We start from the raw sequence: 23807 nt of genomic DNA, 5'->3' as shown, positions 1-23807 counted from the left end.
GCCCATGTATTACTACACTGATAATATCCGCACCTACACATTTCAAGCAATGGGCACGCATCACTATTACTTCATTCTTTATTATTTCAATGACATTTGAATAAAGGAAAGGTCGGTCACACATTGTGACTGTTGAAGTTCCCACATCTTGAGTCTCTCTCTTATTTCTCTTGCTCCATCTGCAATAGCTCACACCTCTCTTGTTTCCGCTTGCTCGTACTTACACTTGGGCTTCTCCCTTCATCTTCTTCAAGTTGGATGGTGCAACCTGTGGATTTGAGAGCTCATCTTTTCCCCACGTCCACTCATCATCTATATTTCCTATCTTGTAGCTTGAGTCTTGTATGGAGACTACTAATCTTTGATTTATGCCTACTATCTTCCATCCTTATGCATTCTAGTGGTAATAGATCTCTCCTTGGTTATAGCCCTTCCTTGGGTTGGTAGAGTGTTCTCCTTTGTTGGACCCTTTTCCTTCTTGGTAATAATCGGGTTATTCTTTTAAGATAGAAGTATTTGCCTTCATGGTGGTAGTCGATGGAACAATCTTTAGTATTACTAGTGTTCTCCTTCATGGTAGTAGTTGATGGAGTAGTATTCTCCTCGGTATTCTTTTGGTGGGTATCCATCTCCTTGATAGTAGTTTGTTATTGGCTTTTGGTAATCTTCTTCTTTTGCTAGCTTAATTCTTCTTCAAAAGTCACCTTCTTCTTTCCTTTGTCCTTTGTTGGCTTCTCTTTTATTGTCTTCTCTTCTTTGATTGTCTTGGTTCCATTCTTCATCTCTTGAAACTTGATTGTGTTCATCTGCTTCAAGTATAGTTTTAGCCCACTTTTGTGCTTCTTTCGATCCAAAGTCAATCTTCTAATCCCACCTAAGGGCAATCTCCTTATATCTCAACTTCTAAGACTCTAACTCACTTCATTTACCAAATTTTGGTTTTCTTTCTCTCCAAGATTAGTTGATTACTCCCAAGGTCCCCTCTAGCTCTTTGATATTTAGAGGGTCTTTGTCTTCAAACTTTTCAATAGCTCAATTCATTTGTGCATTTTTCATCATGCCTTTGAGGGTCCTCTTTGCTTGAGATGTGTTTAAGCAACCGCTACTTTTTCTTGTGTGCATCGTCAAGCCAAAAATAAAGCTTCTTAGAATGGCATGTCCTTCCATACTTGAAGATCTTTCTAGCCAATTGTCATCTCATTAAGTATAGTTTTACTTTCCTACCAAGTTTCAACTCCCTCAAAGCTTGGTTTGCATGTGTGCATGTGTGTGGATTTTCCCCCAAATTGAAATGTTAATCTTGTGAAAATACAAACTTTTCATGCAACAATACAAAGTATGCCTTGTCAATAAGTTGAGCACAACTTTGGATGTTTTTATAGCATATCAATATACTTGGGAAAAGCACACATAAAGACATTGTGCATAAACATGAAAAAACATGTATCCAACAATTTATCAACCTCTTTGAATGATGGATTTACCTCACACCCAACCCAAGAAAATCATCTGGAAACTACGTATATTGATGTATCAATCTCACAATCCCAAGAAAATCATTCATGGAAACTACATATATAAATGTATCAACATCACAATCTCTTTGCATCACAAATTCACATTTACCTCTACCCATCCCAAAAAAATCACAAACTGCATATATGTACACATGGACACGTACATGCACACACACACATGCTTGCTTGCTTGCTCTCTCTCTCTCTCTCTCTCTCTCTCTCTCTCTCTCTCTCTCTCTCTCTCTCCACATGCTTGCGCATTGGCACACATGCTTCCATGAACGAGGGCTGATGTATAAATATATTTACATTTGCATCCATTCCAAATGCATGGAGGTATACATAGTACAAGTGCTTGCATGCAAGTTATGCCTTTCCTTCTACAACACTATCTACAACACGATCTACAAAGTTACTACATTGGATTTTTTGCTCTCTCGAGTGGGTCAAGGCAATCATCATAGGACTTTCTCTTACTACCCACTACACTATCTTCAAGTATTTAACCTATGCACAAAGCCATGCCACATCTAAAAATGTTAATGCTGAATTTAGATGAATATTTTCTTGATGCTCACCCTTCTAAGTACAAGCTTATGCTAGAATTATAAACTTAGATCATGATTTGGACGTAGAATTATACACATCCAAAAACACTAGACATTCAATATTTTAAGGATTAAAGCATGCATGATATTTTTACAATATTTCGTGAAATTGGATGGTATTCTAGATTACACTAATTGATGTTTGGTTTTATAAGATTTGTCTTTCAAAAAAATAACTTTCCCCTCCCCTAACTACTGTTTTCCCTTTCACCATAGGATCAATTCATGTTTCACATGTTGGATGATCTTCACAGATCTATCATTCTCACAATGATGGTAAAAAAAAGGAATTGTGGAGGTACAATTGGTCAGGTAAACGTGAATGATCAGCATGCACATATGAGGATTATAATGGATCCAAAGTAGATTGAAACTTGAAGTCCATTTAAGGTATCACAAGAGGGGGATCATATCTAATGGTAAGCCTTCTGTAGCACGACAAGGGACACCACTGCCAAGACCTTCCACGTGTTTATTGTGCAATACATATGCCAAGGATCTGCTATTTCAGGGATAAAACCTAATATTAGAGTTTATTACAGGGATGCATCATGCAATTGCTTTGAAATAAATGCAGTTAGATTATACTCTTAGGTTCACTGGAAGCCAGGAAGCCTGCTTGCTTACTATGGGGTTGTGTCAAACCTGTTATTCTACCAAAGATTTGGACATTGGGGATCATGTTCCTTTTGAGGAAAATTGGCTGTAGACATAGTCCTTGAGTTGTTCAGCTCTCCCTTAGTCTGATTTTGGCTAATCCTCTGACAAGTATACAAATCATTACTTTTGTACATGCAACTTTCAGCAGTCCTCCAAAAACAAAAGCAGAGGTCCAGAAAACATGGTCATGAAAAGAGGGTGCATAGAATGAATGGGCCAATACTGATGATCTGCATTTATGAACTCAATGGGAAGGTATACATACAGAAAATTGTGTATGTTCAGAAGACTGATTGGTGCTCACAAGTTGAAAGACTAAGGGTAGAATTTATTCAATAGCTCTATAAAAATGCATAAACATGGATGAACAACCACCAATGGCCATAATAAGATATTGCATCAAGGTATGCTGCTTGCCCTTTCCCTAAACAGAACAGAGCAACCCACTACAATCCTTCATGAAGCCAACATCCAAGCTTTGCAGTTCAAGTTACCTAGAACTCACTGCTGGTCCGAGATGGATGCATTCCATAATCACTCACTGCTCCACTGTATTCACTGCTGCAACCTTGACTTTCAATTGAGGATCGAAACCGTTTCATATCAAGAGTGTAACTAGAACTGTCAAGATCTAAACTTGAAAAAGATCCGTCTCTGAAGCTGTGACTAGGCTTCAGGCATTTATTGAGGTTGGAAAGAGCAGCATCATCCTCCAGTGACCTCAAGACCTGTAACATGCCCTTAGTTCCCTCTCCAAAAAATCAGTTTAGGAAACCACCATGAAGCAGCTTGCACAAATTAACTCACTATTAGTACTAGCACCTTAGATTGTTGCCAGTGCTACACAGCTCAAGGGACAACTCATGAACAGCCAAAGCTTTTGATTACAGAGTGGCCAATTTTTTGCAAAGGAACCAACAACTCAAGTCTAAGAGCTACAGCCCTGAATTTTAGATAAACCAACCTACAAGATAAGCATTTTGCTGCCCTCTACAACAAAAATTTCAGAATATCAACATATGGGTAGCTTCAAAGTCTAAAAGCTTTGGAAAACTTATTCACTCACTGAGCTCTCAAAGGAGCTAAAAGCAAAGACCAAGAAAACTTGCTCCAACCACAAGGACCACATTCACATGCCCAACACTCCAAGAAGTTCAAAGCCATCATTGCACATCACCAGTCTACCCCCTCGAGCATCTTAGAAACACCACAACCACCTTCATTCTACAGCAGATATTAGGATTATAACATCAGCTCAAGGAAAGCACTATCCTCATTGAGATTTTTCATTTTGTGTTTCAGCTATACAGACATGGTATTTCCGTCCCTCCCTCTTCCCAGGCCCAACATGCCACTGAAACATCATTCCTCTACCTCCATCCTTCCCTCTCCTACTGACACTAAAACGTCACAAGTATAAATGCAGCCTGTTCAGGACATTTGGGACCTGCTCTATCTACAGCTCAACTGACTAATCATTGGCTGCTGTCTTCCATCTCTCAATAGATTCCTGCTGGCTTTAATGCCGAGCTCATCACTAGAATTGATTCCAGAGTCCAGACCCATCATGACTGCCATGACTGTTTTGTGAGACATCCTCCTCCGACTACCCTGATTGTGCCCACTGTTCATGCGACATCACTCTGCTAGTTCTATTGCCTCCACTCTGACCTGTATATGCCTACCATCCTTACACCTATTACTTACTAGATCTGATTGCCTTCTTGTAAATTTAGATACTGCACAAAGATTCTATGACCAGAATGGACAGTTCTATCTGTACTACTGAAGGGCCTTTTAAGCATTTAACTTAAAATCAGCCCAACTTTTGTTCGGTACAAAGAAACCATTGAGAAGCAGATTAATATCAATCAGATAAAGCAGAGCATGAACAAAGACTTTACGAGTTTGATAAGGACCAGCCGCAATACCAGTTCGAAACAATCAAAGCCCCTGACATACTACAAAATATACTTTTAGCACAAAAATCTTTTACCAAAGTACATCACAATCATAACTCATCAGAGTCCTTCAAGTATGCTTATAAAAACTTGTCTTTTTTCAAATATTCTACTTTGCCCATGTAAAAATCACCCATGGTTTAATAGAATGCATCTTTCCCCCTGTTCTAAAGTACCACCCAATCCATGCAACATGCACATCTCGACCTTGAGATTCAGTAAAAATGCTTGTGGACATGTCCTAGCTTTCATCCTCAAGAAGTGTCATGGCTTGCACACATCATCTCTGAAACTCTTAGAAACTACTCCCTTTCCCTTTGTCCCTCCCCACTACCCCTCCTTGCCTCCCTCTGACTACCTTATGACTCATAGGTTACTTCATATTTCGCAACTGAGAATGCAAACATGAACATTCCCGTTGCTAAACATACTACCACTTCTATCAAAAAGTCATCCACTAGGTAACTACATTTTTTTAGGGTATCCTAAAGGAACAACACACTGCCACATGCATGCAAGTCTTGTGAAAGGTGAGACCTTATTATGCATTTCCATGTGAGACTAGACAATAACTTAACTTCAACAAAAGCCTCTTGATCAACTATGTTTCATTGCATTTGTACTGTCATGGTTTCAGTCCACCAATAATCTCCACTGACACATAAGACATCTTTTACCGAATCTCGAGCCACCATATGCTCTAGGTGTTGTACTCATCGCTACAAATGCATGCTTGTGATAAGACCTCTAGTCGAAGCTGGAAAACCATCACCTTGCCATGTCATCAACTCTGAGAAACTGTGATTTCTTCCATGGAACCACTTCATGTGTGTTCTTCAACATGCAACATCAGCTCCTTGCACAACTGGGAGAAGAAACAATAATTTTTGGAGTTTTCCAGCTTGGCCTCCCTGCTAGCCTAGTTGAATTGCAAAATATTGGCTAGCTAATCTCTGTCAGACAAGAAAGAACAAATTTTGCTATCAATTATCTAAACTTCTAGTACAATACTGTTAGCAATCCAAATAGCTCATGTGTTAGTTTGATTATGCCAGGACCTATGCCGGCGGACATGACTAGGTTATTTAGGTGTTTTATTACAGTCATTATGATGCTTATTTGGGGCATTTTATGCTGGCCAACCTGCCCCTATTTTGGCATTATTTTCTTCTTTATATACCTAGCTCCTTCCTCATTCAATTAGATCATCACCTACAAGTTCTATGGAGAGAGGGAGCCGGCCAAAGACTCACTAATGTATGCGTCAATCTCATGTTTAGTATATGAATTTCATTTCCCGAGCACATCTGAGTTCTCTTCTTTTGCAATGTTCTTCTGTTTTCTTTCTCTTTTGTCTTATGTTCAGCAATTTATTTCAGTACTTGTCTATGCTTCCATTGCTGCACCACTTCTGACATGGTACCAAATTGCAGGATCCTATTGCAATTTTTCTCCTGATTACAGGTCTTTCTTCCCCCTGCTGATCAGGCCTACATTTTTCAGACCAGCAACCTGCATTTGCAGCTTGCGCCTGGATTCCAACCTGCAATCATCAGTTTGCTGCATTAAATGCTCCACCAACCTGCGTTTTTCACTTTTTTGCCCCTAACCGTGCCTAGGCAACTTAATACATGCCATTTTTGCTGTTTTTAGCATTTTTTTATGAGTCTTCCTTCATTTTGCAACAGTTGGTCTTCATTTCTGATCAATTTTTTTGTTAGACTACATGTGAACTCTCATTTTGTGAAGTCTTTGCTGTTGGTTTAACTGTCTTCTCTCTCTATATACCTTCTATTCTCTATTTTCTCTTCTCCTCCTCTCCTAATGGCCCCTCCATGCACTTCTACAAATGATAAGTTGCATGGACCTAACTATCTTACTTGGAGTGTTGTGATGAAAGTTTGGTTTGTGCATAATCAAATTTGGTACATTGTATGTGGAGCTATTTCTTGATCTCAGTGTCCTTTTTCTCTTCCCAAAGATTTTGATAAGGACAACCATGAGAAAGCTATACTTACCTAGGATTCAAACAATGCACGTGTGTATTCTACCCTGCTTCAGTGTATTTCTAAAGAAGTTTTGCCAACAATTACCTCTTGCAAGACCACTAAAAATATGGTTGAAGCTTCAGATGTTGTAAAAGACACCTTTCCCCATGCGTAATGTAACCCTTGATGGACAACTTCAGTAGGAGAGATTTGAGTGTAAGAACACCATTCAGTTGTTTTTGCTCTGTGTTACCCAAGTACAAGACTAGCTTTGACATGTGCAATCTGCCCTTCCAAAGACACATCTAGTGGAAACAATACTCTACAAGCTCTCCCCGAAGTTTGATGGAGTAGCGAATGCTTTGAGGGCACATACATCATCTACACCTGTGAGCTTCACACATGTGTCCTCAATGTTGCTTAAGCATGAGGCATCTTTCCGTTTACAAGGAAGGCTTGGAGGTTCAAGTGAGGCCTTTACAACTTCATAGAGGGGTGACAAAAAGAAGTCAAACGCCCAATGTAATCACCTGTGGTAAGAAGGGACACTTGCAGAAGGACTACAAGGAGTTAGTAGCCTCACAGAAGACAAAGGAGAAGTAAAAGAAGTGAGATGGAACCTCCTCCAACAAGTCATCCTCTTCCTCACATTCCGACCCCGATCCTCTAGTTGAGGATGTAAACGCCCCGGACAACGTAGTATGCTTAACAATTATGATATTCGCTTGTTTTCGAGATTTAATATAAAAGAGAATGAACACTTAAAGCTGAAAATGAAAAGTACTCACAAAATTACAACCATGAAAATGTAAAAGTAATGGAGACAAGATTGAGGGTTGAAGATGGGCAACCCCTTCCCCCCCCCCCCCCCCCTCGAAGGAATGTATTTCTGCTGAACCCAAGTCTCTTAGGGAAAAGCTCAGTTACAATCAACCTGAGAGTGAGGAGAAGTAATTCTCACTCTCACAAGATCATGCAAACATGTACAAACACACATGCATTATATATTATGCAATGATAAGAACTGATTTCTTTACAGTATGAGAGAAGAAAGAGGGGAAATCAACCTTTCTCCATCGTTGATCAGCAGTATATGAGAGAAGAAAGAGGGGAAATCAACCCTCCATCATTGATCAACAGTACATGGATAGGGCTTGCTTCTTGTTGCTAAACTGGAAGAAAGAGCTTGAGAAGGAGGTGCTGTAATGAATTTACAGGCTTGCTGTCCTGTAAAACAACAGTGATAGAAGAGGGAATATGGAGGAATTTGATAATGGAGAAGTGGGGGATAATGATGGGGATGGATGGGGCCAGTTTCTGGCTATCTATGGGTGCTGTACATGAGTTTACAGCAAAGAAAAATGATGTTGAATGAAGAAAAACGAGCTCTTATTTATAGGAGGGGGAAGAGCTAGTACAAAAGGGGAAAGTGGAGTAGCACAAGACAAGTGATAGAAGAGGGAATATGGAGAAATTTGAAGTGATAGAAGAGGGAATATGGAGGAATTTGATAATGGAGAAGTGGGGGATAATGATGGGGATGGATGGGGCCACTTTCTGGCTACCTATGGGGTGTTGTACATGAGTTTACAGCAAAGAAAAATGATGTTGAATGAAGAAAAACGAGCTCTTATTTATAGGAGGGGGAAGAGCTAGTACAAAAGGGGAAAGTGGAGTAGCACAAGACAAGTGTCCAGCCACATGTCATGAGATGTGACAAGTGGTGGGAGACTTGGAAACTTGTGTAACAAGTGTCTTGACACTTGTCTCTTCTCTATGGCCTTCCTTTTTGGGCTGAATACTGTCAAGAATAGAAACAACCAAATTTAGTAAGCACAGTCAGAGTACAGAATTTACTATTTTTAGAATGATATCCCTATTTTTTAGGACTAACATGTTTAGGCTAATTCGAGGCTCCTAAAATTTACGGACCCCCCCCCCCAATATGGATGTCATATGAAAGCTTCTTCCGTGTACATCGCAAAAACGGTATCAGAATCTTCATGTGACTTTCCTATGCAAAGAAATGTACAGTTCAAGCTTTCAGCCCACACATGTACATTGTACAAGCATTTCATGATCATGCCATCTTGTTGATTGTAATTGTTTGTTCTGGTGGATCTAGCCCACACTTCAAGGCATCAATCCTTTCTGTGTGCGAGTCTAACCCTGATATCCGTGACTTATAGTCACAGGCACTCAATCGGGCCATATAGGTGGAAGTGTGAACTATCTTTTCTCTAAGCCACCGCGTGGGTCCACCATAACCTGTGACCACTCATCAGTGGCCAGCTTCAATGCACTTTTCTTTATATCTAATTAGTGCAAAGGAAATAATTTTTTAATAAATCATTATATAGACAAATTAATGAAAAAGGATACAAATTCTATTTCTATAGAGTTGTGACAGAGGAGAAGTCCAAGGCATGGAAGGAGTCTACTTCTTCAAACCGAAGAAATGGCTTGATTGCCCCTTCCTCTGTTGCTTTCTAGTTCAAGTGATGCGGTCATCCCTCACAACTCTCCAGTGCTAGAGAGGGAGTGTGAGCAAGTCGGGAGATGGAGTCGACGAGCCTCATCTATAATAAGTGCACAGGTTCCAAAGAGGAACATCCCTGATGCATTGACCAAAGTCTGGCAAGTTCAAGTCCTAAGCTAGGATTGACATTCAAGTTCATGATGGGTTGTTATTTGATAAAGAGTCGAATTGGCTCTTAGTCTTGAGCTCAAATGAGAGGACACTTTGGCAATCTTGGCCAAAGGCAGGAAATCCATGGTCACGTATATTCAAAGGCATTTTTAACAAGATGGTCTTGTATGCTACTACAAGACATTGTCGACAAACATAGAGATCTATTATGACTCTTCTCTACTTTCAAGAGTTGATACAACTGACATCAACATCAAGTTCTTTCCGAGACACCTTGGTGGTGGCTTGATCACCCACTGCTTGGGTATCCATGGTTCTACTCTGGTGGTTCTTTGTTGTATGGACTATGATTAGCATTTATCATTGTATCATTGTCTTGTATCAAATCCCCCATGATCTAAGAGAGGGTGTTAGCAATCCAAACAGCTCATGTGTGAGTTGACCTATACTGGGCATAGCTAGGTTATTTAGGCATTTTATTATGGTTATTATGATGCTTACTTGGGGCATTTTATGCTGGCCAACCAGCATTAAATGTTGACTGACCTGCCTCTATTTTGGCATTATTTTTTTTCTTTATATACCCGGCTCCCTCCTCATTCAATCAGATCACCATCTATAGGTTCTATGGAGAGAGGGAGCCATTGCCAATGCCTTGAAGCTAGAGACTCACTATTATACGCATCATTCGTGTGTTTGGTATATGGATTCCATTTCCCAAGCATGTCTCTAAGTTCTTTCCTTTTGCAGAGTTCTGTTTTCTTTCTCTTCTGTCATGTGTTCAGCAGTTTATTTCAGCACTTGTCTAAGCTTCCATTGCTACACCACTTCTGACACATACATCGTTATCTATGTTGTCTCTTTATCTCCCTATGCAAGATCAACCGGTTCTGCAGAAAGATGATTTCTCAATGCTTTCTGTATATGCAAGTGACATCTATAATCTCCTAAATGCCCCTGAATGAAGGGCTGCCAACAACTACAAACGCCCACCTGACTCATTGTTGGTCGCTCAGCAGCAGAATGGCGGATGCATGCTGCTGCCGTCTCCATCATCCGCATCATCTCCTTGCAATCATATGCACCATTCAAGAATGGGTCTGCCAAAAGCTCCAAATTCTCTTCCCGATTCATCTGTCTGAGCAAGGGCCGTGCCTACAACAACAGTGACAACCAAATAGAGCTTTAACTTTATCAATCATTAACTATAGCCCATGGGAGCCTCACTACTCACAATCACAGATTAGCCTGTAGAACTTCATGTAACTTGAGCATACCCAATTCACCAAACTTTCTTCTCCCACTGACTGTGTAGGATCTACAGGTTTGCGCCCAGTTACTAGCTCCAAAAGCACAATCCCAAATGAAAATACATCTGATTTGTCTGTCAGCTTCCCACTTGAAGCATATTCTGGAGGCAAATACCTGATATGTTGGAAGCCATCAAACCAAGTCATCAAAGTACATCTTATACTTATCTTCCATTGTAAACAATTCACAGGCCTCAAAGGGAAGAGCTTACCCAAGGGTTCCTACTACCCTTGTGGCTACATGGGTGTTCATATCTGGAATAAGCCTTACCAACCCAAAATCAGAGACCTGTTTTTATTGCAAAGGAGCAAGCTCTGTGATTAACTGATCAAGATAGCAAGGCAAACCAGCCTAGCAAAGAGCAAGATTTAGAAGTTACTCTAGCATCAAAGTCCTTATCCAGTAGTATATTTGATGACTTGATGTCGCAGTGAATCATTTGAGGATGACCTAACATGTAAACATAGAAAACTTCAGTAGGGATGAAGAAAGCATCATGATAAATCCTTATTTGACAAGAAGTAATTAGAGCCTTACAATCATCATGGAGATATGCCAAACCCCGTGCAGCTCCATATGCAATCTTCACACGAGTAGACCAATCTAAGATTGCTCGTCTCTTCCCTGAACAAATTATGTGCAGCACTTATAGAAATTGAAGATAACCTGAGAAAAAGTAACCCCCAATGAATATTTGATGAGCTAAAAGGAAGGTACACATGCCATGTAAATGATAATTCAAGTTGCGATTGGGGATGTAGTCGTACACAAGCAATCGCTGACTATCTGCAACACAATACCCTATCAGAGAAACAAGATGTCGATGATGAACCCTCCTGATGATTTCCAATTCTGCATACAGTTCTTTGTCCATCTGCCCTCCTCCAACTTTGAGCTGCTTGATTGCTACAACCTTCCCTCCTGGTAGAAAGCCCTTATGAACGCTTCCAAATTCACCTTCTCCTATAAGGTTGGACCTTGCAAAGCCACTAGTTGCAGTGGCCAAGTCTTGATATTTGAATGTACACCTGATTTGTGAGGAAGAAGAAAAGGGTCCAAATGGAGAAGGTGACTGGGGAGGAAGGATTTGAGTAGTTGACCCATTGCATAGATCTGGAACCAAACAACGGAAAATACCAACCGTCAGCCCTGAGCAAAAGTGGTCTCTATACAGTTGCTCATAATAGTTGACAACATTGATATCCAAAACCAGGATAACTGCACTGCACCTGGGCTTAAGACCGCATAAACATCAAAAAACATTAAAGGATCAAGGCTTACGCGTGCGGTAAAGAAGGACTACTCTGGTGACGCTTAGCAAAAAGGGCATCTTGTTTTTTAAGTTGAAGATCACAAAACTATGAAGATCATGAACTATGGTGTGCTTGCTATGCAGCAAGTAGAATTTTCCATTTATGTTTGCAAACTGAGCCTAACATTTCCTGCCATGAACAAGGCTCTAGATTTAGCATGCAGAGCATTCTTGAATCAAAATACAGGTTTCCCTACTGAAACCAATGGTTTCTTCAAAACTATTGAAGGGAAACGAAGCCTCTGTCTGCCTTCAATGTCAAAACGTGTGTTATTTCAGATTTTAGCCTAAAAAGGCCTTTAATCAGGTTTCTCAGGTCCCTCCCGCTCTCCCTCATACGAAGTACAGGTAGACTTATAGATGGCTGCGAAGCAATGTACCTTGGTAATGTGAGGGCGATCGGTGATAGACTTGGGGATTGCACTGATTCCTTGCTCTAGGATTCTTCTTCTTTTTGCAGCGACATATGAGCAAGGCGAGGATGACAAAAAGGGCAAACAGAGCGGCACTGGAGATGGTGGGGAGCCAGACGGCAGGGATGGAAGAAGAAGAAGAACGAGGAGGAGGAGGAGGAAGAGATCGGGTAACATGAAATGATTTGGAGGGAGAGACAAACACGGGAGAGGACAAAGAAGAGGACATGGAAGGAGAGGACAGAGCAGATGGGGATGCTGATGGGGATGACGGCGGCGATGGAGGATTTGACATGGAAAGCTTGATTGGTACAACCCACAACAAGTTAATACAAACATGCGACGATCCTTCTCGTCCTCCTCCTCTGAGACAATCTTCTCTTTCTCTTTCTGTTTCTCTGCCTGGCACGCAACAGCAAAAATCCATGGCTTCCTTACAACTAAGACCGATAGTGACAAGTCAACATAACTTTCACCTTCTGTCGACGGTAGGTTTGTCACAGATCAAACTCTCGGGTAAAGGGACTAATAAGGTGCCACCCTCAATACAGCGACAGTTTCGCACAGAAGATGCATTTTAGATGCGAAATGTAGTGAGTGTTTTGCACAAAAGGTGCTCTTTTGAAAGAGCTTCCTTCCTTTCCACCCTCTCACTCAACTTATAAAAAAAAATATGCATGCTTCTTGTGGGACAAATGCACTTCTCCCCCCGAAGCTTAGTAGAGCTTTTCAATGGGAATGGTATGGAAGTGGTCTCATAGAAATCAAATTTTCAGCTTTCCTTGAAAGCTACTATGTGTATAAGGGCATGGGACACTTTTCAAGGGATTGCTTTACAGAAATAACCAGAATAGTTGGAGCCAATTGCCAAGAAAGAGGAAGCTGAAAACCAGAAAGTTTAGAAACTAAAAAGTTATGAGCATGCAACTTAACAAGTGCAAAGCAAACCTCATCAAGCAGCTACAAGTGCATCTAGGGCTAAGAGGCAAGAAGAAGAGAGGACACAATAACAATTTAGCAACCACAACAACCTAACCAAGCAAAAGAAAACCATAAGCCGACAAAAGAAAACATACATGGCAACAAGGTGAATAATGCACAAGGTATCATTGCTATTTTGGATTGATATGGGTATAAAGACCCCTATTGCTATAAAATGGTAACATAAACAAGGAAGTTGAAAACAATCACTAAAATGTTCAAGGATTCAACTGTAAGAAGAGAAAATAGGTTTGCTATGAGACCCTACAAACTTATAAGGTAGATATTCTATTCATGTAAGAGGTCAAATTAGGTCTAGAAAATGCATCTGAGAATATATTTGTTGGCTATCCATCTTTCAAGGACTTGAGGAACAAACGAAGTGATGGCACCTTACTGCTAATCAAACCTCAACTTAAACTAAAGCTACTATGGAAAGAGAAATTAGGGCACATTGTAGCATCCAATGTAGGCTTCACGATTTGGCCTTTGTGATCATTGTGGTGTATGTGAAAACTAGCTCCACTAGTAGGGTTGAATACTGAAGGCAACTTGGCAAGGCTTTGGAGTTTAACTACATGCTTACCCTAGGCGACTAGAACATGACATTGCAACCACTCAACAAATCCCATGGCAATGGCACAATGTGTGGTAAGGAAGACGGCTAGTTAAGGCTTTCCACGTTGTGGATGTCGTAAAAATGCAATACAAGCTACTTAAGGAAATATGTGAATTGAACAAGCTAGTTAAGTGTAACGTGCACGCCTATCCGTTGTCCAAACACGTTTTTACCAGTCCATCGAGAGACGAATCTAAGCAACGCTGCCTAACACTCCCTTGGAATGTTACAGAGTTTGTCGCCTAAGGTTTCTCAAGTTTGCCTCGCAATGGAACATCCGCGGCTAGAACCCACGGGAATCGACCTAAAAATTGGATTCCTAGTGGTTAAGGTCTCCTGACAATATTCTAGCGTCAGGTCCTGGACTTCCTACTTTATGTAGAGATACCTTGGCAAGCAGACCCATACCGCACTTGGTTCAAAGAGAATGGGATATGAGAGGGGTGCACCGCTCAACCTCTCTAGCCTAGGGCATTGTCCCATTTCGGTCCCCTAAAACGGCATGAATTAGTGTTCTAATCTAACAATTACTAGGGGTCGATAAAACCTTGTGAGAAGCCTCCCAATTCTCTAGGACCACCCTGCCGTAGGATGGACCCATTGGGGGTTCTGCCCACCCTCTTCCCTCAATAGGTGTTCTTTAGTTTTTTAATTAGATCCTATTACATTTATGTGTGACATTTAAAATCAGATTCCTTAATTAAGCCTTTTAGGAAACAGGGTTCGTTCACCTAACTTATAGCACTGATACGAAAACAAAGCAAGCAGTCCTTTTGACAAACAAGTTTCTTAACTTATCTTCAAGTTAATCTTTGCCTCCTACCCATACATGACAATTTATATGTCCCTTCTGCCTTGCACAAGTAGTTGGTCCAAATCACATGGCACCACAATTTCCATCCTTTATCTAGAATAGGATCCTCCAATGCCACAAACGTTGGGGCCACGGAGGTCCTCAACTCCATTACGGAGTTGGCAAGGGGTGTGTAGAGCTCCACCTAACTCGCAAGCTTCCTCAAAGTGAAACATTATTCCCCTAGTTGGCCTTTTGACCACTCAACCTTCGGCCCATGAATCAAGCAGTGTCCTTTTTCGAGTTGATCCGCAATGCACGATCGTGGAGGTGATCCACTCGTGCAAAATATCCTTCCTTGATTAATCCAGTTAAGAATCAAGTACAAGTAAGGCATTCAGCCCTAATATCATCTTTCAAAAAACATTCCTTTATGCCCATGGCAACTTGGCATCACAGACCCCTGCCATGAACTTACCATCAATCACAAGCACTTGGAATAATCATCCAAACAACAATCCAACAATCAGTTGAATGTAAAAGCATTTAGGGTGTTGTTCGATCAACTAACAAAACCAATCGTATTTTTTTCAAACAATGCAAGAATAGTCGCGATAACATTTCCATCCACATATTCGCTCTCCCCCTTGGGATCTAAGAGCGATACTGTGCAAAATTTTACTTAACACTCCCTTCCTTTAGCTAAGGCATACGATGAGGTCTCCTACAATTATACCATATGTAAGTCCTATCATTTCAATGTGAGATAATCAATCTAGCAAGAGCATTTATACCTCCTCTCTAAGTGACATTTATCTTTTAGCATTTCCCTAGCCCAATACTATGCAAAATTTTAACTTGACTTTATCTTTCTTTCTCCTAAGGCAAAGAATGCGATACAAATTTGTAACAATTATAAGCTCTTATATGATGCAAGACTATCTTTCAATATAAAATAATTCCTGAATTATTGTGCAAGTTGTAATCAATTCATGGTTTGGCAACACAAGGTAAACTCTTTAACTGTTATTTTATGCGAAACCTCATAGGATGAATGCAAGACTTTTAATGCAAGATCATTTCATGTACCATTGATGTATGTTTCATATAATCTTTCCCATGCATGTACCGTCTATGTGCATAACCCTCAAGGTAACCTTGCGAACCTTAAACAATATTGTCCTAAGTAAAGACTAATCGAAGACTTATCGATGCTTAATACTTTATTTGAGAGATTGAAGAACTTGGACCTGAGTGGCCATAGGTGGGGTGTTGCTCGTAATTCCATCAACTCTTGTCACACTTGCATTGGAGTTTGTTGCAACTCACACAATACTAGAGCTACGTCTTCTTTGGGCCATGGTAGTACATGGTTCCTCAACGAACCTCCTCGAATGGCTTGATAGGCTTTCGCTTAGATAGGGCAAGCCCTCATGGGTGACAAGGGAGCTCTCTCTCTCTCTCTCTCTCTCTCTCTCTCTCTCTCTCTCTCTCTCTCTCTCTCTCTCTCTCTTTGCCCATTAGCGTGCCAAAGCCTCCCTCTTCTCCCCTCCTCCTTCGTTCTGATTGGGGAGCAAGGGATTTATAGTGGGAGAGTGGTGGGGAGGAAGGGGAGTAGGGCATGGTGGCAGGAGTTCTGGGCCTCCCAGCTAGCGGCAAACTAGCTGAGAGGCTAGGGAGGGGTGGTAGGCCACGTGGCCTCCCCCTTGACATCATCGTCACCATTATTCTCCTCTTCCATGTTGTCATCATCCAATTCTCCCTTATCATCGTCCACTCCTTCTTCCCCCCTCCCCTTTGCCACCTGTTCAGTGATGACAAGGAGGGAGGATTTTTAAAAATTCAATTATTTTTATTTATTTTAAGAGGGGGATTCCTGTGCTCAAAGGGGGCGGGTAGATTACATCCTCTCCCCCTTAGAGAACTCGAGATGTCCTCATCTTGGAAGAACTAGGGATTTCATTCGGGAACCTGTGGGGTAGGATCCATCACGCATTTGTTGCACACTTTGACCACTCATAAGCATGTCGTCTTTTTAAACAACAACTTATTGTATTTGATATATTCGAGTCCGAATTACAAGAGAAAAGTTTATTGTAGTTACATCTCGTGGATATCTTCTAGGTTGTTCCTAAGTATGTGATAACTTCCTAGTAGGTTCTGGATCACTTGTACAACTTCATTCCTTGTACGTTTAAGTTCTCTTTGAGTCCTATTGGGACAATTCACGTGGATATGTCCAATTTTGTGGCACTAGAAGCATCAATGTTTAGGGTTCTTTGGACATTCCCTTTTGAAATGACCTAACTCCTTGCAATAGAAACATTGCTGAACTTTATCACTTGGGGTCACAAGATTCTTAGTTGACTTTGGCAATATTTTCTTCTTTAGAGCAAATTGCCCTAGGATCCTTTTAGCAAACCTAAGTGGTCATTTATCTCGGAAACTCTGTTTTCTCATTGTCCTCTTTCTAGATTTGGACTGAGGTCCATGGACAATCGGCTTTGCTTGTAATACTAAAGAATAGTCCCAAGCTTCAACATTCTGGTAAGACCCAATCTATATTAGTTGAGAAGAAACAACTTAAGAGAAATTCATTGTAAGTTATAATTGTCATTCCTTGTTAAAGTATCTCTGATTACTTGCAATTTCTAGGCTCACAATTGATTTAACTCATTTTACTCGGGTTAATTATAGTTACAAGAGTAAGGTTTATTCCAATGCAAGTTGTATTACATGTCGATAAAATTTTCTAGGATTTCTAAGCATCCTGAAGAGGTGTAGTGGGTTCTAGGTCTTCGTCTTCATCTGATTCCTCTATATATTCTTAGATTGCACTTGTGCAGCTTCATTTTCTTGGAGGCTCAATATCTTTTGGACTTAAGTCAAGGCAATCTGCTTGGACATGCCCTAGCTCATTGCAGTGGAAGCATTGATGGTTGGGACATCTCTTATGTTGGGGTAAAAGGCCCTTGGCCTGCCCAGGTACAGTGACCGCCCATATTCTTTATTCATATATATATAAAAGTGCAATAAGACTGTCATAACATTGTTGACAGCACCTACATTGTGTGTGCTCTTCTCTCACGCTTCTCTTGCATCCCTTTCAACTGGTATCAGAGCCACTCCCTCACGAGCTCTTCCTGGCATCTACATAGATACAACAGGGTTTTCTCTCATTCATTTCAGTCCACATAGGTACAACAGGGTTTACAGGTTGGGGCAGCCATTGATAAGCTTCCCCCCTTGAACTTGGCTTGTTGAGGCTTGATTTGGAGGCTTCTATTGGCTTCCTTGAGCCCCCTTGTGCTCCCTTAAGTCCCCCCCTTCATAAAAACGTGATCAATCCCCCTCCCTACAGTTTTCGCCAATTTTTTGCACTTGAAAGCAGCTCATGATCCTCTTCCTTCAGCTCCCCTCCTTATTGGCATTCTTTGGCACTTCAAAATGGCTTCATGAGAGCCCCGGCACCTGGCATTTGACTTGGCATTGATTTGTGGGATGATTTACTTCAGTCCAGAACTGTTCACAAACACTTTACAGTAGTGCTGCATTAGCATTTTATGTTTGGGCCACATTGGCATTGACATTGGTCGCCCGGTTGGTCCTGAATGCTCCTCGAATGATGTGGGAATGTATGCCTATCATGTAAGATGGTTTTGGAGCTGATCTTGCTCAGCCATTGATTGTTTTACATAGCCCACAAGCAGCCCCCTGTCATTACATTTTATGCTCATGTGCTACATGGTCATTTGATGCTCGATTATGCTTGGTTGGTGCCTACATGTCTGGGAATGTATGCCTATGAGTTGGCACTTGATTTGAGCTTGGTTTGAGCATTATTTTACTAAATTTTGGAGTGTTATTTGTTGTTGGAAACTTTAGGGCTGAAGCTATTTATGCTACAGTTGGGTTATGCCTATTGGTCACGGGGTACTCCCAGCTACTTGGTATGATGTCATGATGTATTTGGACTATGCCACATGTCTTGTTTATGCTCTGGAATGCTTTTGAGCTGAGATTAGAGCTTGATTTGGGTTTGACTATCACTACTTTGCAGCTGGCATTTCATCTATGACATGGTTTATGCCTAGACTACCCAATACCGGTTATGGTGTCTTGGTGAATGCTTATGATTTGGCTGTGGATAGCAGTTGTTTGAGCTTGTCTCGACATTCATTTGAGTATTCCCTTGAGCAATTGGACATTGACTTGGTTTTTTCCGTTACGACCTTGGATGCTATATGGGATTTGATGCTCTGATTATGGATCTTGGCTATTACTTGGATGCACTTACAGGTATTGAGTAGTGAACTACTCCTTTGTTTTGGCAATTGCCTATTGAGCTGTGATTGCTCGTTTGCATTTGATATGCGGGATACTTACTGATCAGTGGACTTGGATAGTGCTTGGGATTTATAGTTATGGCCGTCCTGCTTCTTTGTTGTATGGCATCTATGCTATTTGGGCTGCTATTTCCCGTGTATGTCAGGGAGCAGTTGATCTTTATGGCCATCTGTGTATGCACATGGTCTGTTGCTATGTATTTTAAAAGCCTCTTACCTGGATGCTTTTACACAAATATTTGGGCTTTAATTGGAGCTTGATTCTTGCAGGTTTATTTGCCACCTGCCGTTCTTGGCTGGACATGTATGTTAATACATGGTATGAGACACTGCAAAGTTATGTATACTCCTATGTTTCGGGGATGCTTATGCATTTATGGCTTCGAGGCATGCTTATGCTTTTATGGTTGCGAGCTATAGTGGTTGGATATGTCATGCTTTTGTCTGCTAGGCTTGTCTATGTGGGAGCTCGCAGTATGCTATGACGACTTCCAGCTCTTCTAGTCATGCAGATAGTCCTCTTGATGAGCCTATTCTCTCTGATGAGAGTTCCCCTGATTCTTTGAGCTCCTTGGATGTATTGGACAGCCCTACTCATGCTGTTACAAAGCAGTTGTCCTCTTATATAGGTTTTATAGGTTCTGTTTGCTTTCATTGTGGAAAGTCAGGGCATGTGAAGTGTAAATGCTTCAAGTGGATTAGAGAGCAGAAAAGATTGTGCCGCATTAGACATGAGAGCAGAGTCAATGGTACAGTAGGTGAGACCACTATTGATAGTGGTATGGTGCATGTAGTTACCTATGATGATGCAGCTAAGCCTAGACTCCTGGCATCGTGTTACCTTGCAGATTACTTGCTCAGTGATACGGCTTATACCTTTGATTGGCTTTTAGACACTATGGCATCTTGTCATGTTACTCTGCATAGAGCTTGGTTCTCTTCTTACAGGGAGGTTGACGGATGTTTTTCTTTGGGCCTTGAGCAAGATTGTCATGTTATTGGTATAGGGGATATACACTTGGCTTTGCCAAATGGGTCTTCTCTTATACTCTATGATGTCTTGCATATACCTACGCTCAGTAAGAGCCTGATCTCTTGTCACTCAATTTCATGGTGCAAGATATTATGTCTCTCTTGGGGATACTTCATGGAAAATCCATCATGGTTGCTTGGTATTGGCTAGAGGTGCTAGATATGGCAGTGATTATGTAGTGCATGTCTCTCATGTGGGAGATTCTATGGTTGTAGTTACACAGATACCACATGCATTATTATGGTATTGTCTCCTAGGCCATGTACGACACATTGAGATGGATGATTTATGTGATATGGGCTTATTGCCTGCTCTTCCCCATGCTACTTGCCCTCATTGTACTCATGGTCCATGCAGAGCCTCTTTGGCTTATGGCGATCGTGTGAGGCATGCTCCTCTAGATCTAGTCCATGTTGCAGTATATGGACCTATGCCTTCCCAGTCACTTGTTGGTGGAGTGTCGTATTTTGTGATCTTCATGGATCATGCTACCCACCGTGTTTGGGCTTACCCTTTGATACGGATTAACGATGTTGTTACTATGCTTGACAGGTTTATGGATTCTGCTCTAGTAGCAGGCCTAGATGCTTGTAGATGTATTATGAGAGTCATGATATCTCTCCCAGCTTACGGATCTCTTGTCAGCAATATGGCATTGATTTCTTATGCCCACTGTATTATGGGATTGGTCATGGCATGTGCCTGACTTTACATGCAAAGGTTGCTTCTATGCTTGCCACAGCTAGGTTGTCTTATGGCTTTTGGGCTGAGGCCCTTATGACAGCAGTCTACTTGGTTAATCGAACATCGTGTTTCTCTTTGGATGTTATTACTTCACATGAGGAGTGGCATGAGACCCTCCTATGATCACTTGAGGATGTTTGGTTGCCATGCATCTGTCAATATGCCACATGAGCCTATGTCACGCAGATGCATACTCCTTGGTTATGGAGATGGTGACTTTACGGCTTACAGGTTTTGGGATTTAGATAACCAGCAAGTTCTACGTAGCCGTCATGCTGTCTTTTATGAGATGCAGACACCTCTCAGGCCTCTTGATGCACGTTTAGTGTGCTTTATGGCTGATTCTACAGTCATATGTTAGTCTTCCACTTTGTTGAGGTCTCATACTATCTTGAGACCCCATTTGACTTGTGTTCGGGATGCTGACCCTCTTTCGATGATTGACCTTGGAGAGTCTGTATGCTCTTCGCTGTCTTTTATGCATTGCACTAATGCTATGCGCCACTCTGATGCTTTACAGCTATGCACTTATGAGTTGTGTTGCTTGCTTCATGGGAAGCAATCATGGATTGCTCTATTGTCTAGAGCTATGGGATCGCTTATCTCTTGGATGTCATGGACTCAAGGATGCTTGATTCTTCTTGTGAGGAGGTTCCCGCCACTTATTGCATAGCTCACTTTCCGATTGGGTGTTGGGTGAGATGTCATGATTCCTCACCTTGTCTCTTTTCTTTTGTTTTGTTTATTCACTCCCTGGCCCATTGGTCTTTTAGTGGGAGGTTGTTGGGGTAAAAGGCCCTTGGGCATGCTCGTGTACAATGACCGCCCATATTCTTAATTCATATATATATGAAAGTGCTATAAGACTGTCATAACATTGTTGACAGCACCTACATTGTGTGAGATCTTCTCTCTTACGTCTCCTGCATCCCTTTCATCTTACAGATGTGCCCTATCTCTCTGCATGTGTGGCATCTCCTGTCCTGATCTGGGGAATCATCTTTGTCACAATTTCCCAATTTAAGTTCTTGGAGGATTGGCTTTGCTCAAAAGAATGCATCTCGCAAGTCTGTTGGATGCATTGCTTCAAGACGGTCGTTCAAAGGAGTGTTTAGGTTATGGCAAAGCTTGGATACTTGCTGCGTAATAATATCCATAGGTGGTGTGTATTTCAGTAGGCTTAAAAACTTTGAGTAGTAAGCTTCCAAGGTTAATTCCAATTGCTTAAGCTTGAAGAATTCATTTATCCTTATGGTCTGGTAGGTTGGCGAAAGGTATCGTCCACGTACAACATCTTTCAGTTGAGTGCAAGTTACAGCGGCTTCAGAAACACCTCGATCTTTGTACCATTGCTTCCACCATATCCGAGCTTGGCCAACTAATTTAAGTTTAGCTATCATTGCTTGATTGACATAAGCAGTTCCCGCAACAAAAAAATAATCATTCATCGACTCAATCCATATCTCTCTCCACCTCTGCTGCGATGTCTATTCCTTTTCCACCAAACTCGGGTGCCTTAAATTGCTTGAGAAGAAATTTCTTCTCTTGCATGTCAGTATTCGTGGGTGCAAAAGGTGCTTCACAATCAAGCCATACCACTTAGTTTATTCTATTTAGGATATGTCCATGGACCATATATTAATCAATCACATGTCATTACGAAGTTTCGCTCTGATACCAACTGTAACATGCACAGTTGCTCAAGCACGTTTTTAGCAGCCCATCAAGAGACGAATCTAAGCGACGTTGCCTGACACTCCCATGGAATGTTATGGGGTTTCTTGCCTAGGGTTTCTCTAGTCCACCTCGCAACTAGGATCGACCTAAAATTTGGGTTCCTAGTGGTCAAGATCTCTTGATAGCATTCTAGCGTCGAGTCCTAGACATCATTCTTTACGCAAAGATACCCAAGTTGAAGTAGACCCATGCTGCACTTGGTTTAAAGAGAATGGGAAACGAGAGGGATGCACCGCTCAACCTCTCTACCCATAGGGCATAGTCCCATTCAGGTCCCCTAAAACGGCATGAATCGGGGTTCTAACCGAACAATTACTAGGGGTCGCAAGTCAGTAAAACCTTGTGAGAAGCCTCCTAGTTCTCTGGGACCACCTTGCCATTGGATGGACCCATCGGGAGTTCCGCCCACCCACTTCCCTCAATAGGTGTTCTTTAGTTTTTAAATTAGATCCTATAACATTTATGTTTGACATTTAAAATCAACTTCCTTAATATTCTTTTACAATGATTAATTCATTTGTACGAAAGTCTCGGTCTTACTGAGTTGTGGGCTAATTTAGCTCAGCTTAAGCTCACCTTTTTGCCTAAGTCCTCTCTCTCTTTAAAGCAAAACCTCGAGGGAGGAAAAGTAGCCCTTGAGTATTGTTGGGAGCTCTTCTTAGAAACAAAAGAGTCATGCTCTAGTACACCCCAACGCACACTTTGTTTCTTTAAATGCAATCAGAATCACAAGAATGAAAGGTCAATATCATGAAATGAAACGTCAAGAAGTGAAAGATCCACAAATCCTTGTGTTATATTCTCATCTTCTAAGAAGTGTAAAATACATCAAATTAGTGATGGGAATGTAAGGACAATATAAGCAGAATGGAAGGTCACGAAAGTCAAATGTCAAGGCACATCACAGTAAGTGGCAAGACACTGATCATTGAAGCTTAAGAGGTCATGACATCAAAACGCCAATAGTCATTCCGACCACAAAGATTAATGATCGTGATAATCCAAGGTCATGACAATGGTTATCAAAACGAAAAGGCCCGTCAACAAACGATAGTCAATAAGAGTTACATGAGTTGATCTAACATAGTGTTACACACAAAATCCCTTGATTTCATTCCATGCAATATTGAATTC

General features: G+C 41.2%; 1 protein-coding gene across 5 annotated transcripts; it reads right to left on the bottom strand.

Annotated features, from left to right (window-relative positions):
• Nucleotides 1-2265: 2265 nt before the first annotated feature.
• LOC148009566 (proline-rich receptor-like protein kinase PERK1) lies at nt 2266-13044 on the bottom strand. 5 transcript variants are annotated; one of them, XM_087672392.1, is made up of 9 exons: nt 12388-13044; nt 11419-11808; nt 11233-11319; nt 11075-11145; nt 10907-10983; nt 10662-10809; nt 10378-10539; nt 2771-2886; nt 2266-2624 (listed from the first exon to the last, which is right to left on the bottom strand). In XM_087672392.1, the coding sequence occupies exons 1-8, from the start codon at nt 12845-12847 to the stop codon at nt 2779-2781; spliced, it is 1503 nt and encodes a 500-aa protein (XP_087528518.1). In that variant the 5' UTR covers nt 12848-13044; the 3' UTR covers nt 2266-2624; nt 2771-2778. The 5 variants fall into 5 exon arrangements, with proteins under 5 accessions (XP_087528518.1, XP_087528520.1, XP_087528517.1 ...); XM_087672394.1 differs by lacking the exon at nt 2771-2886 and having other exon boundaries at nt 2267-2624; nt 12388-13043; XM_087672391.1 differs by lacking the exons at nt 2266-2624; nt 2771-2886 and adding an exon at nt 2994-3513 and having other exon boundaries at nt 12388-13036.
• Nucleotides 13045-23807: the final 10763 nt, after the last annotated feature.

The sequence above is a fragment of the Lygodium microphyllum genome, chromosome 30, assembly GCF_053477565.2.
Source record: "Lygodium microphyllum isolate KBCC chromosome 30, Lygodium_microphyllum_v1.1.10, whole genome shotgun sequence".
In the NCBI taxonomy this organism is placed as follows: domain Eukaryota; kingdom Viridiplantae; phylum Streptophyta; class Polypodiopsida; order Schizaeales; family Lygodiaceae; genus Lygodium; species Lygodium microphyllum.
Note: the sequence above shows the minus strand (reverse complement) of the source record. Positions and strands in the feature narration are given on the sequence as shown.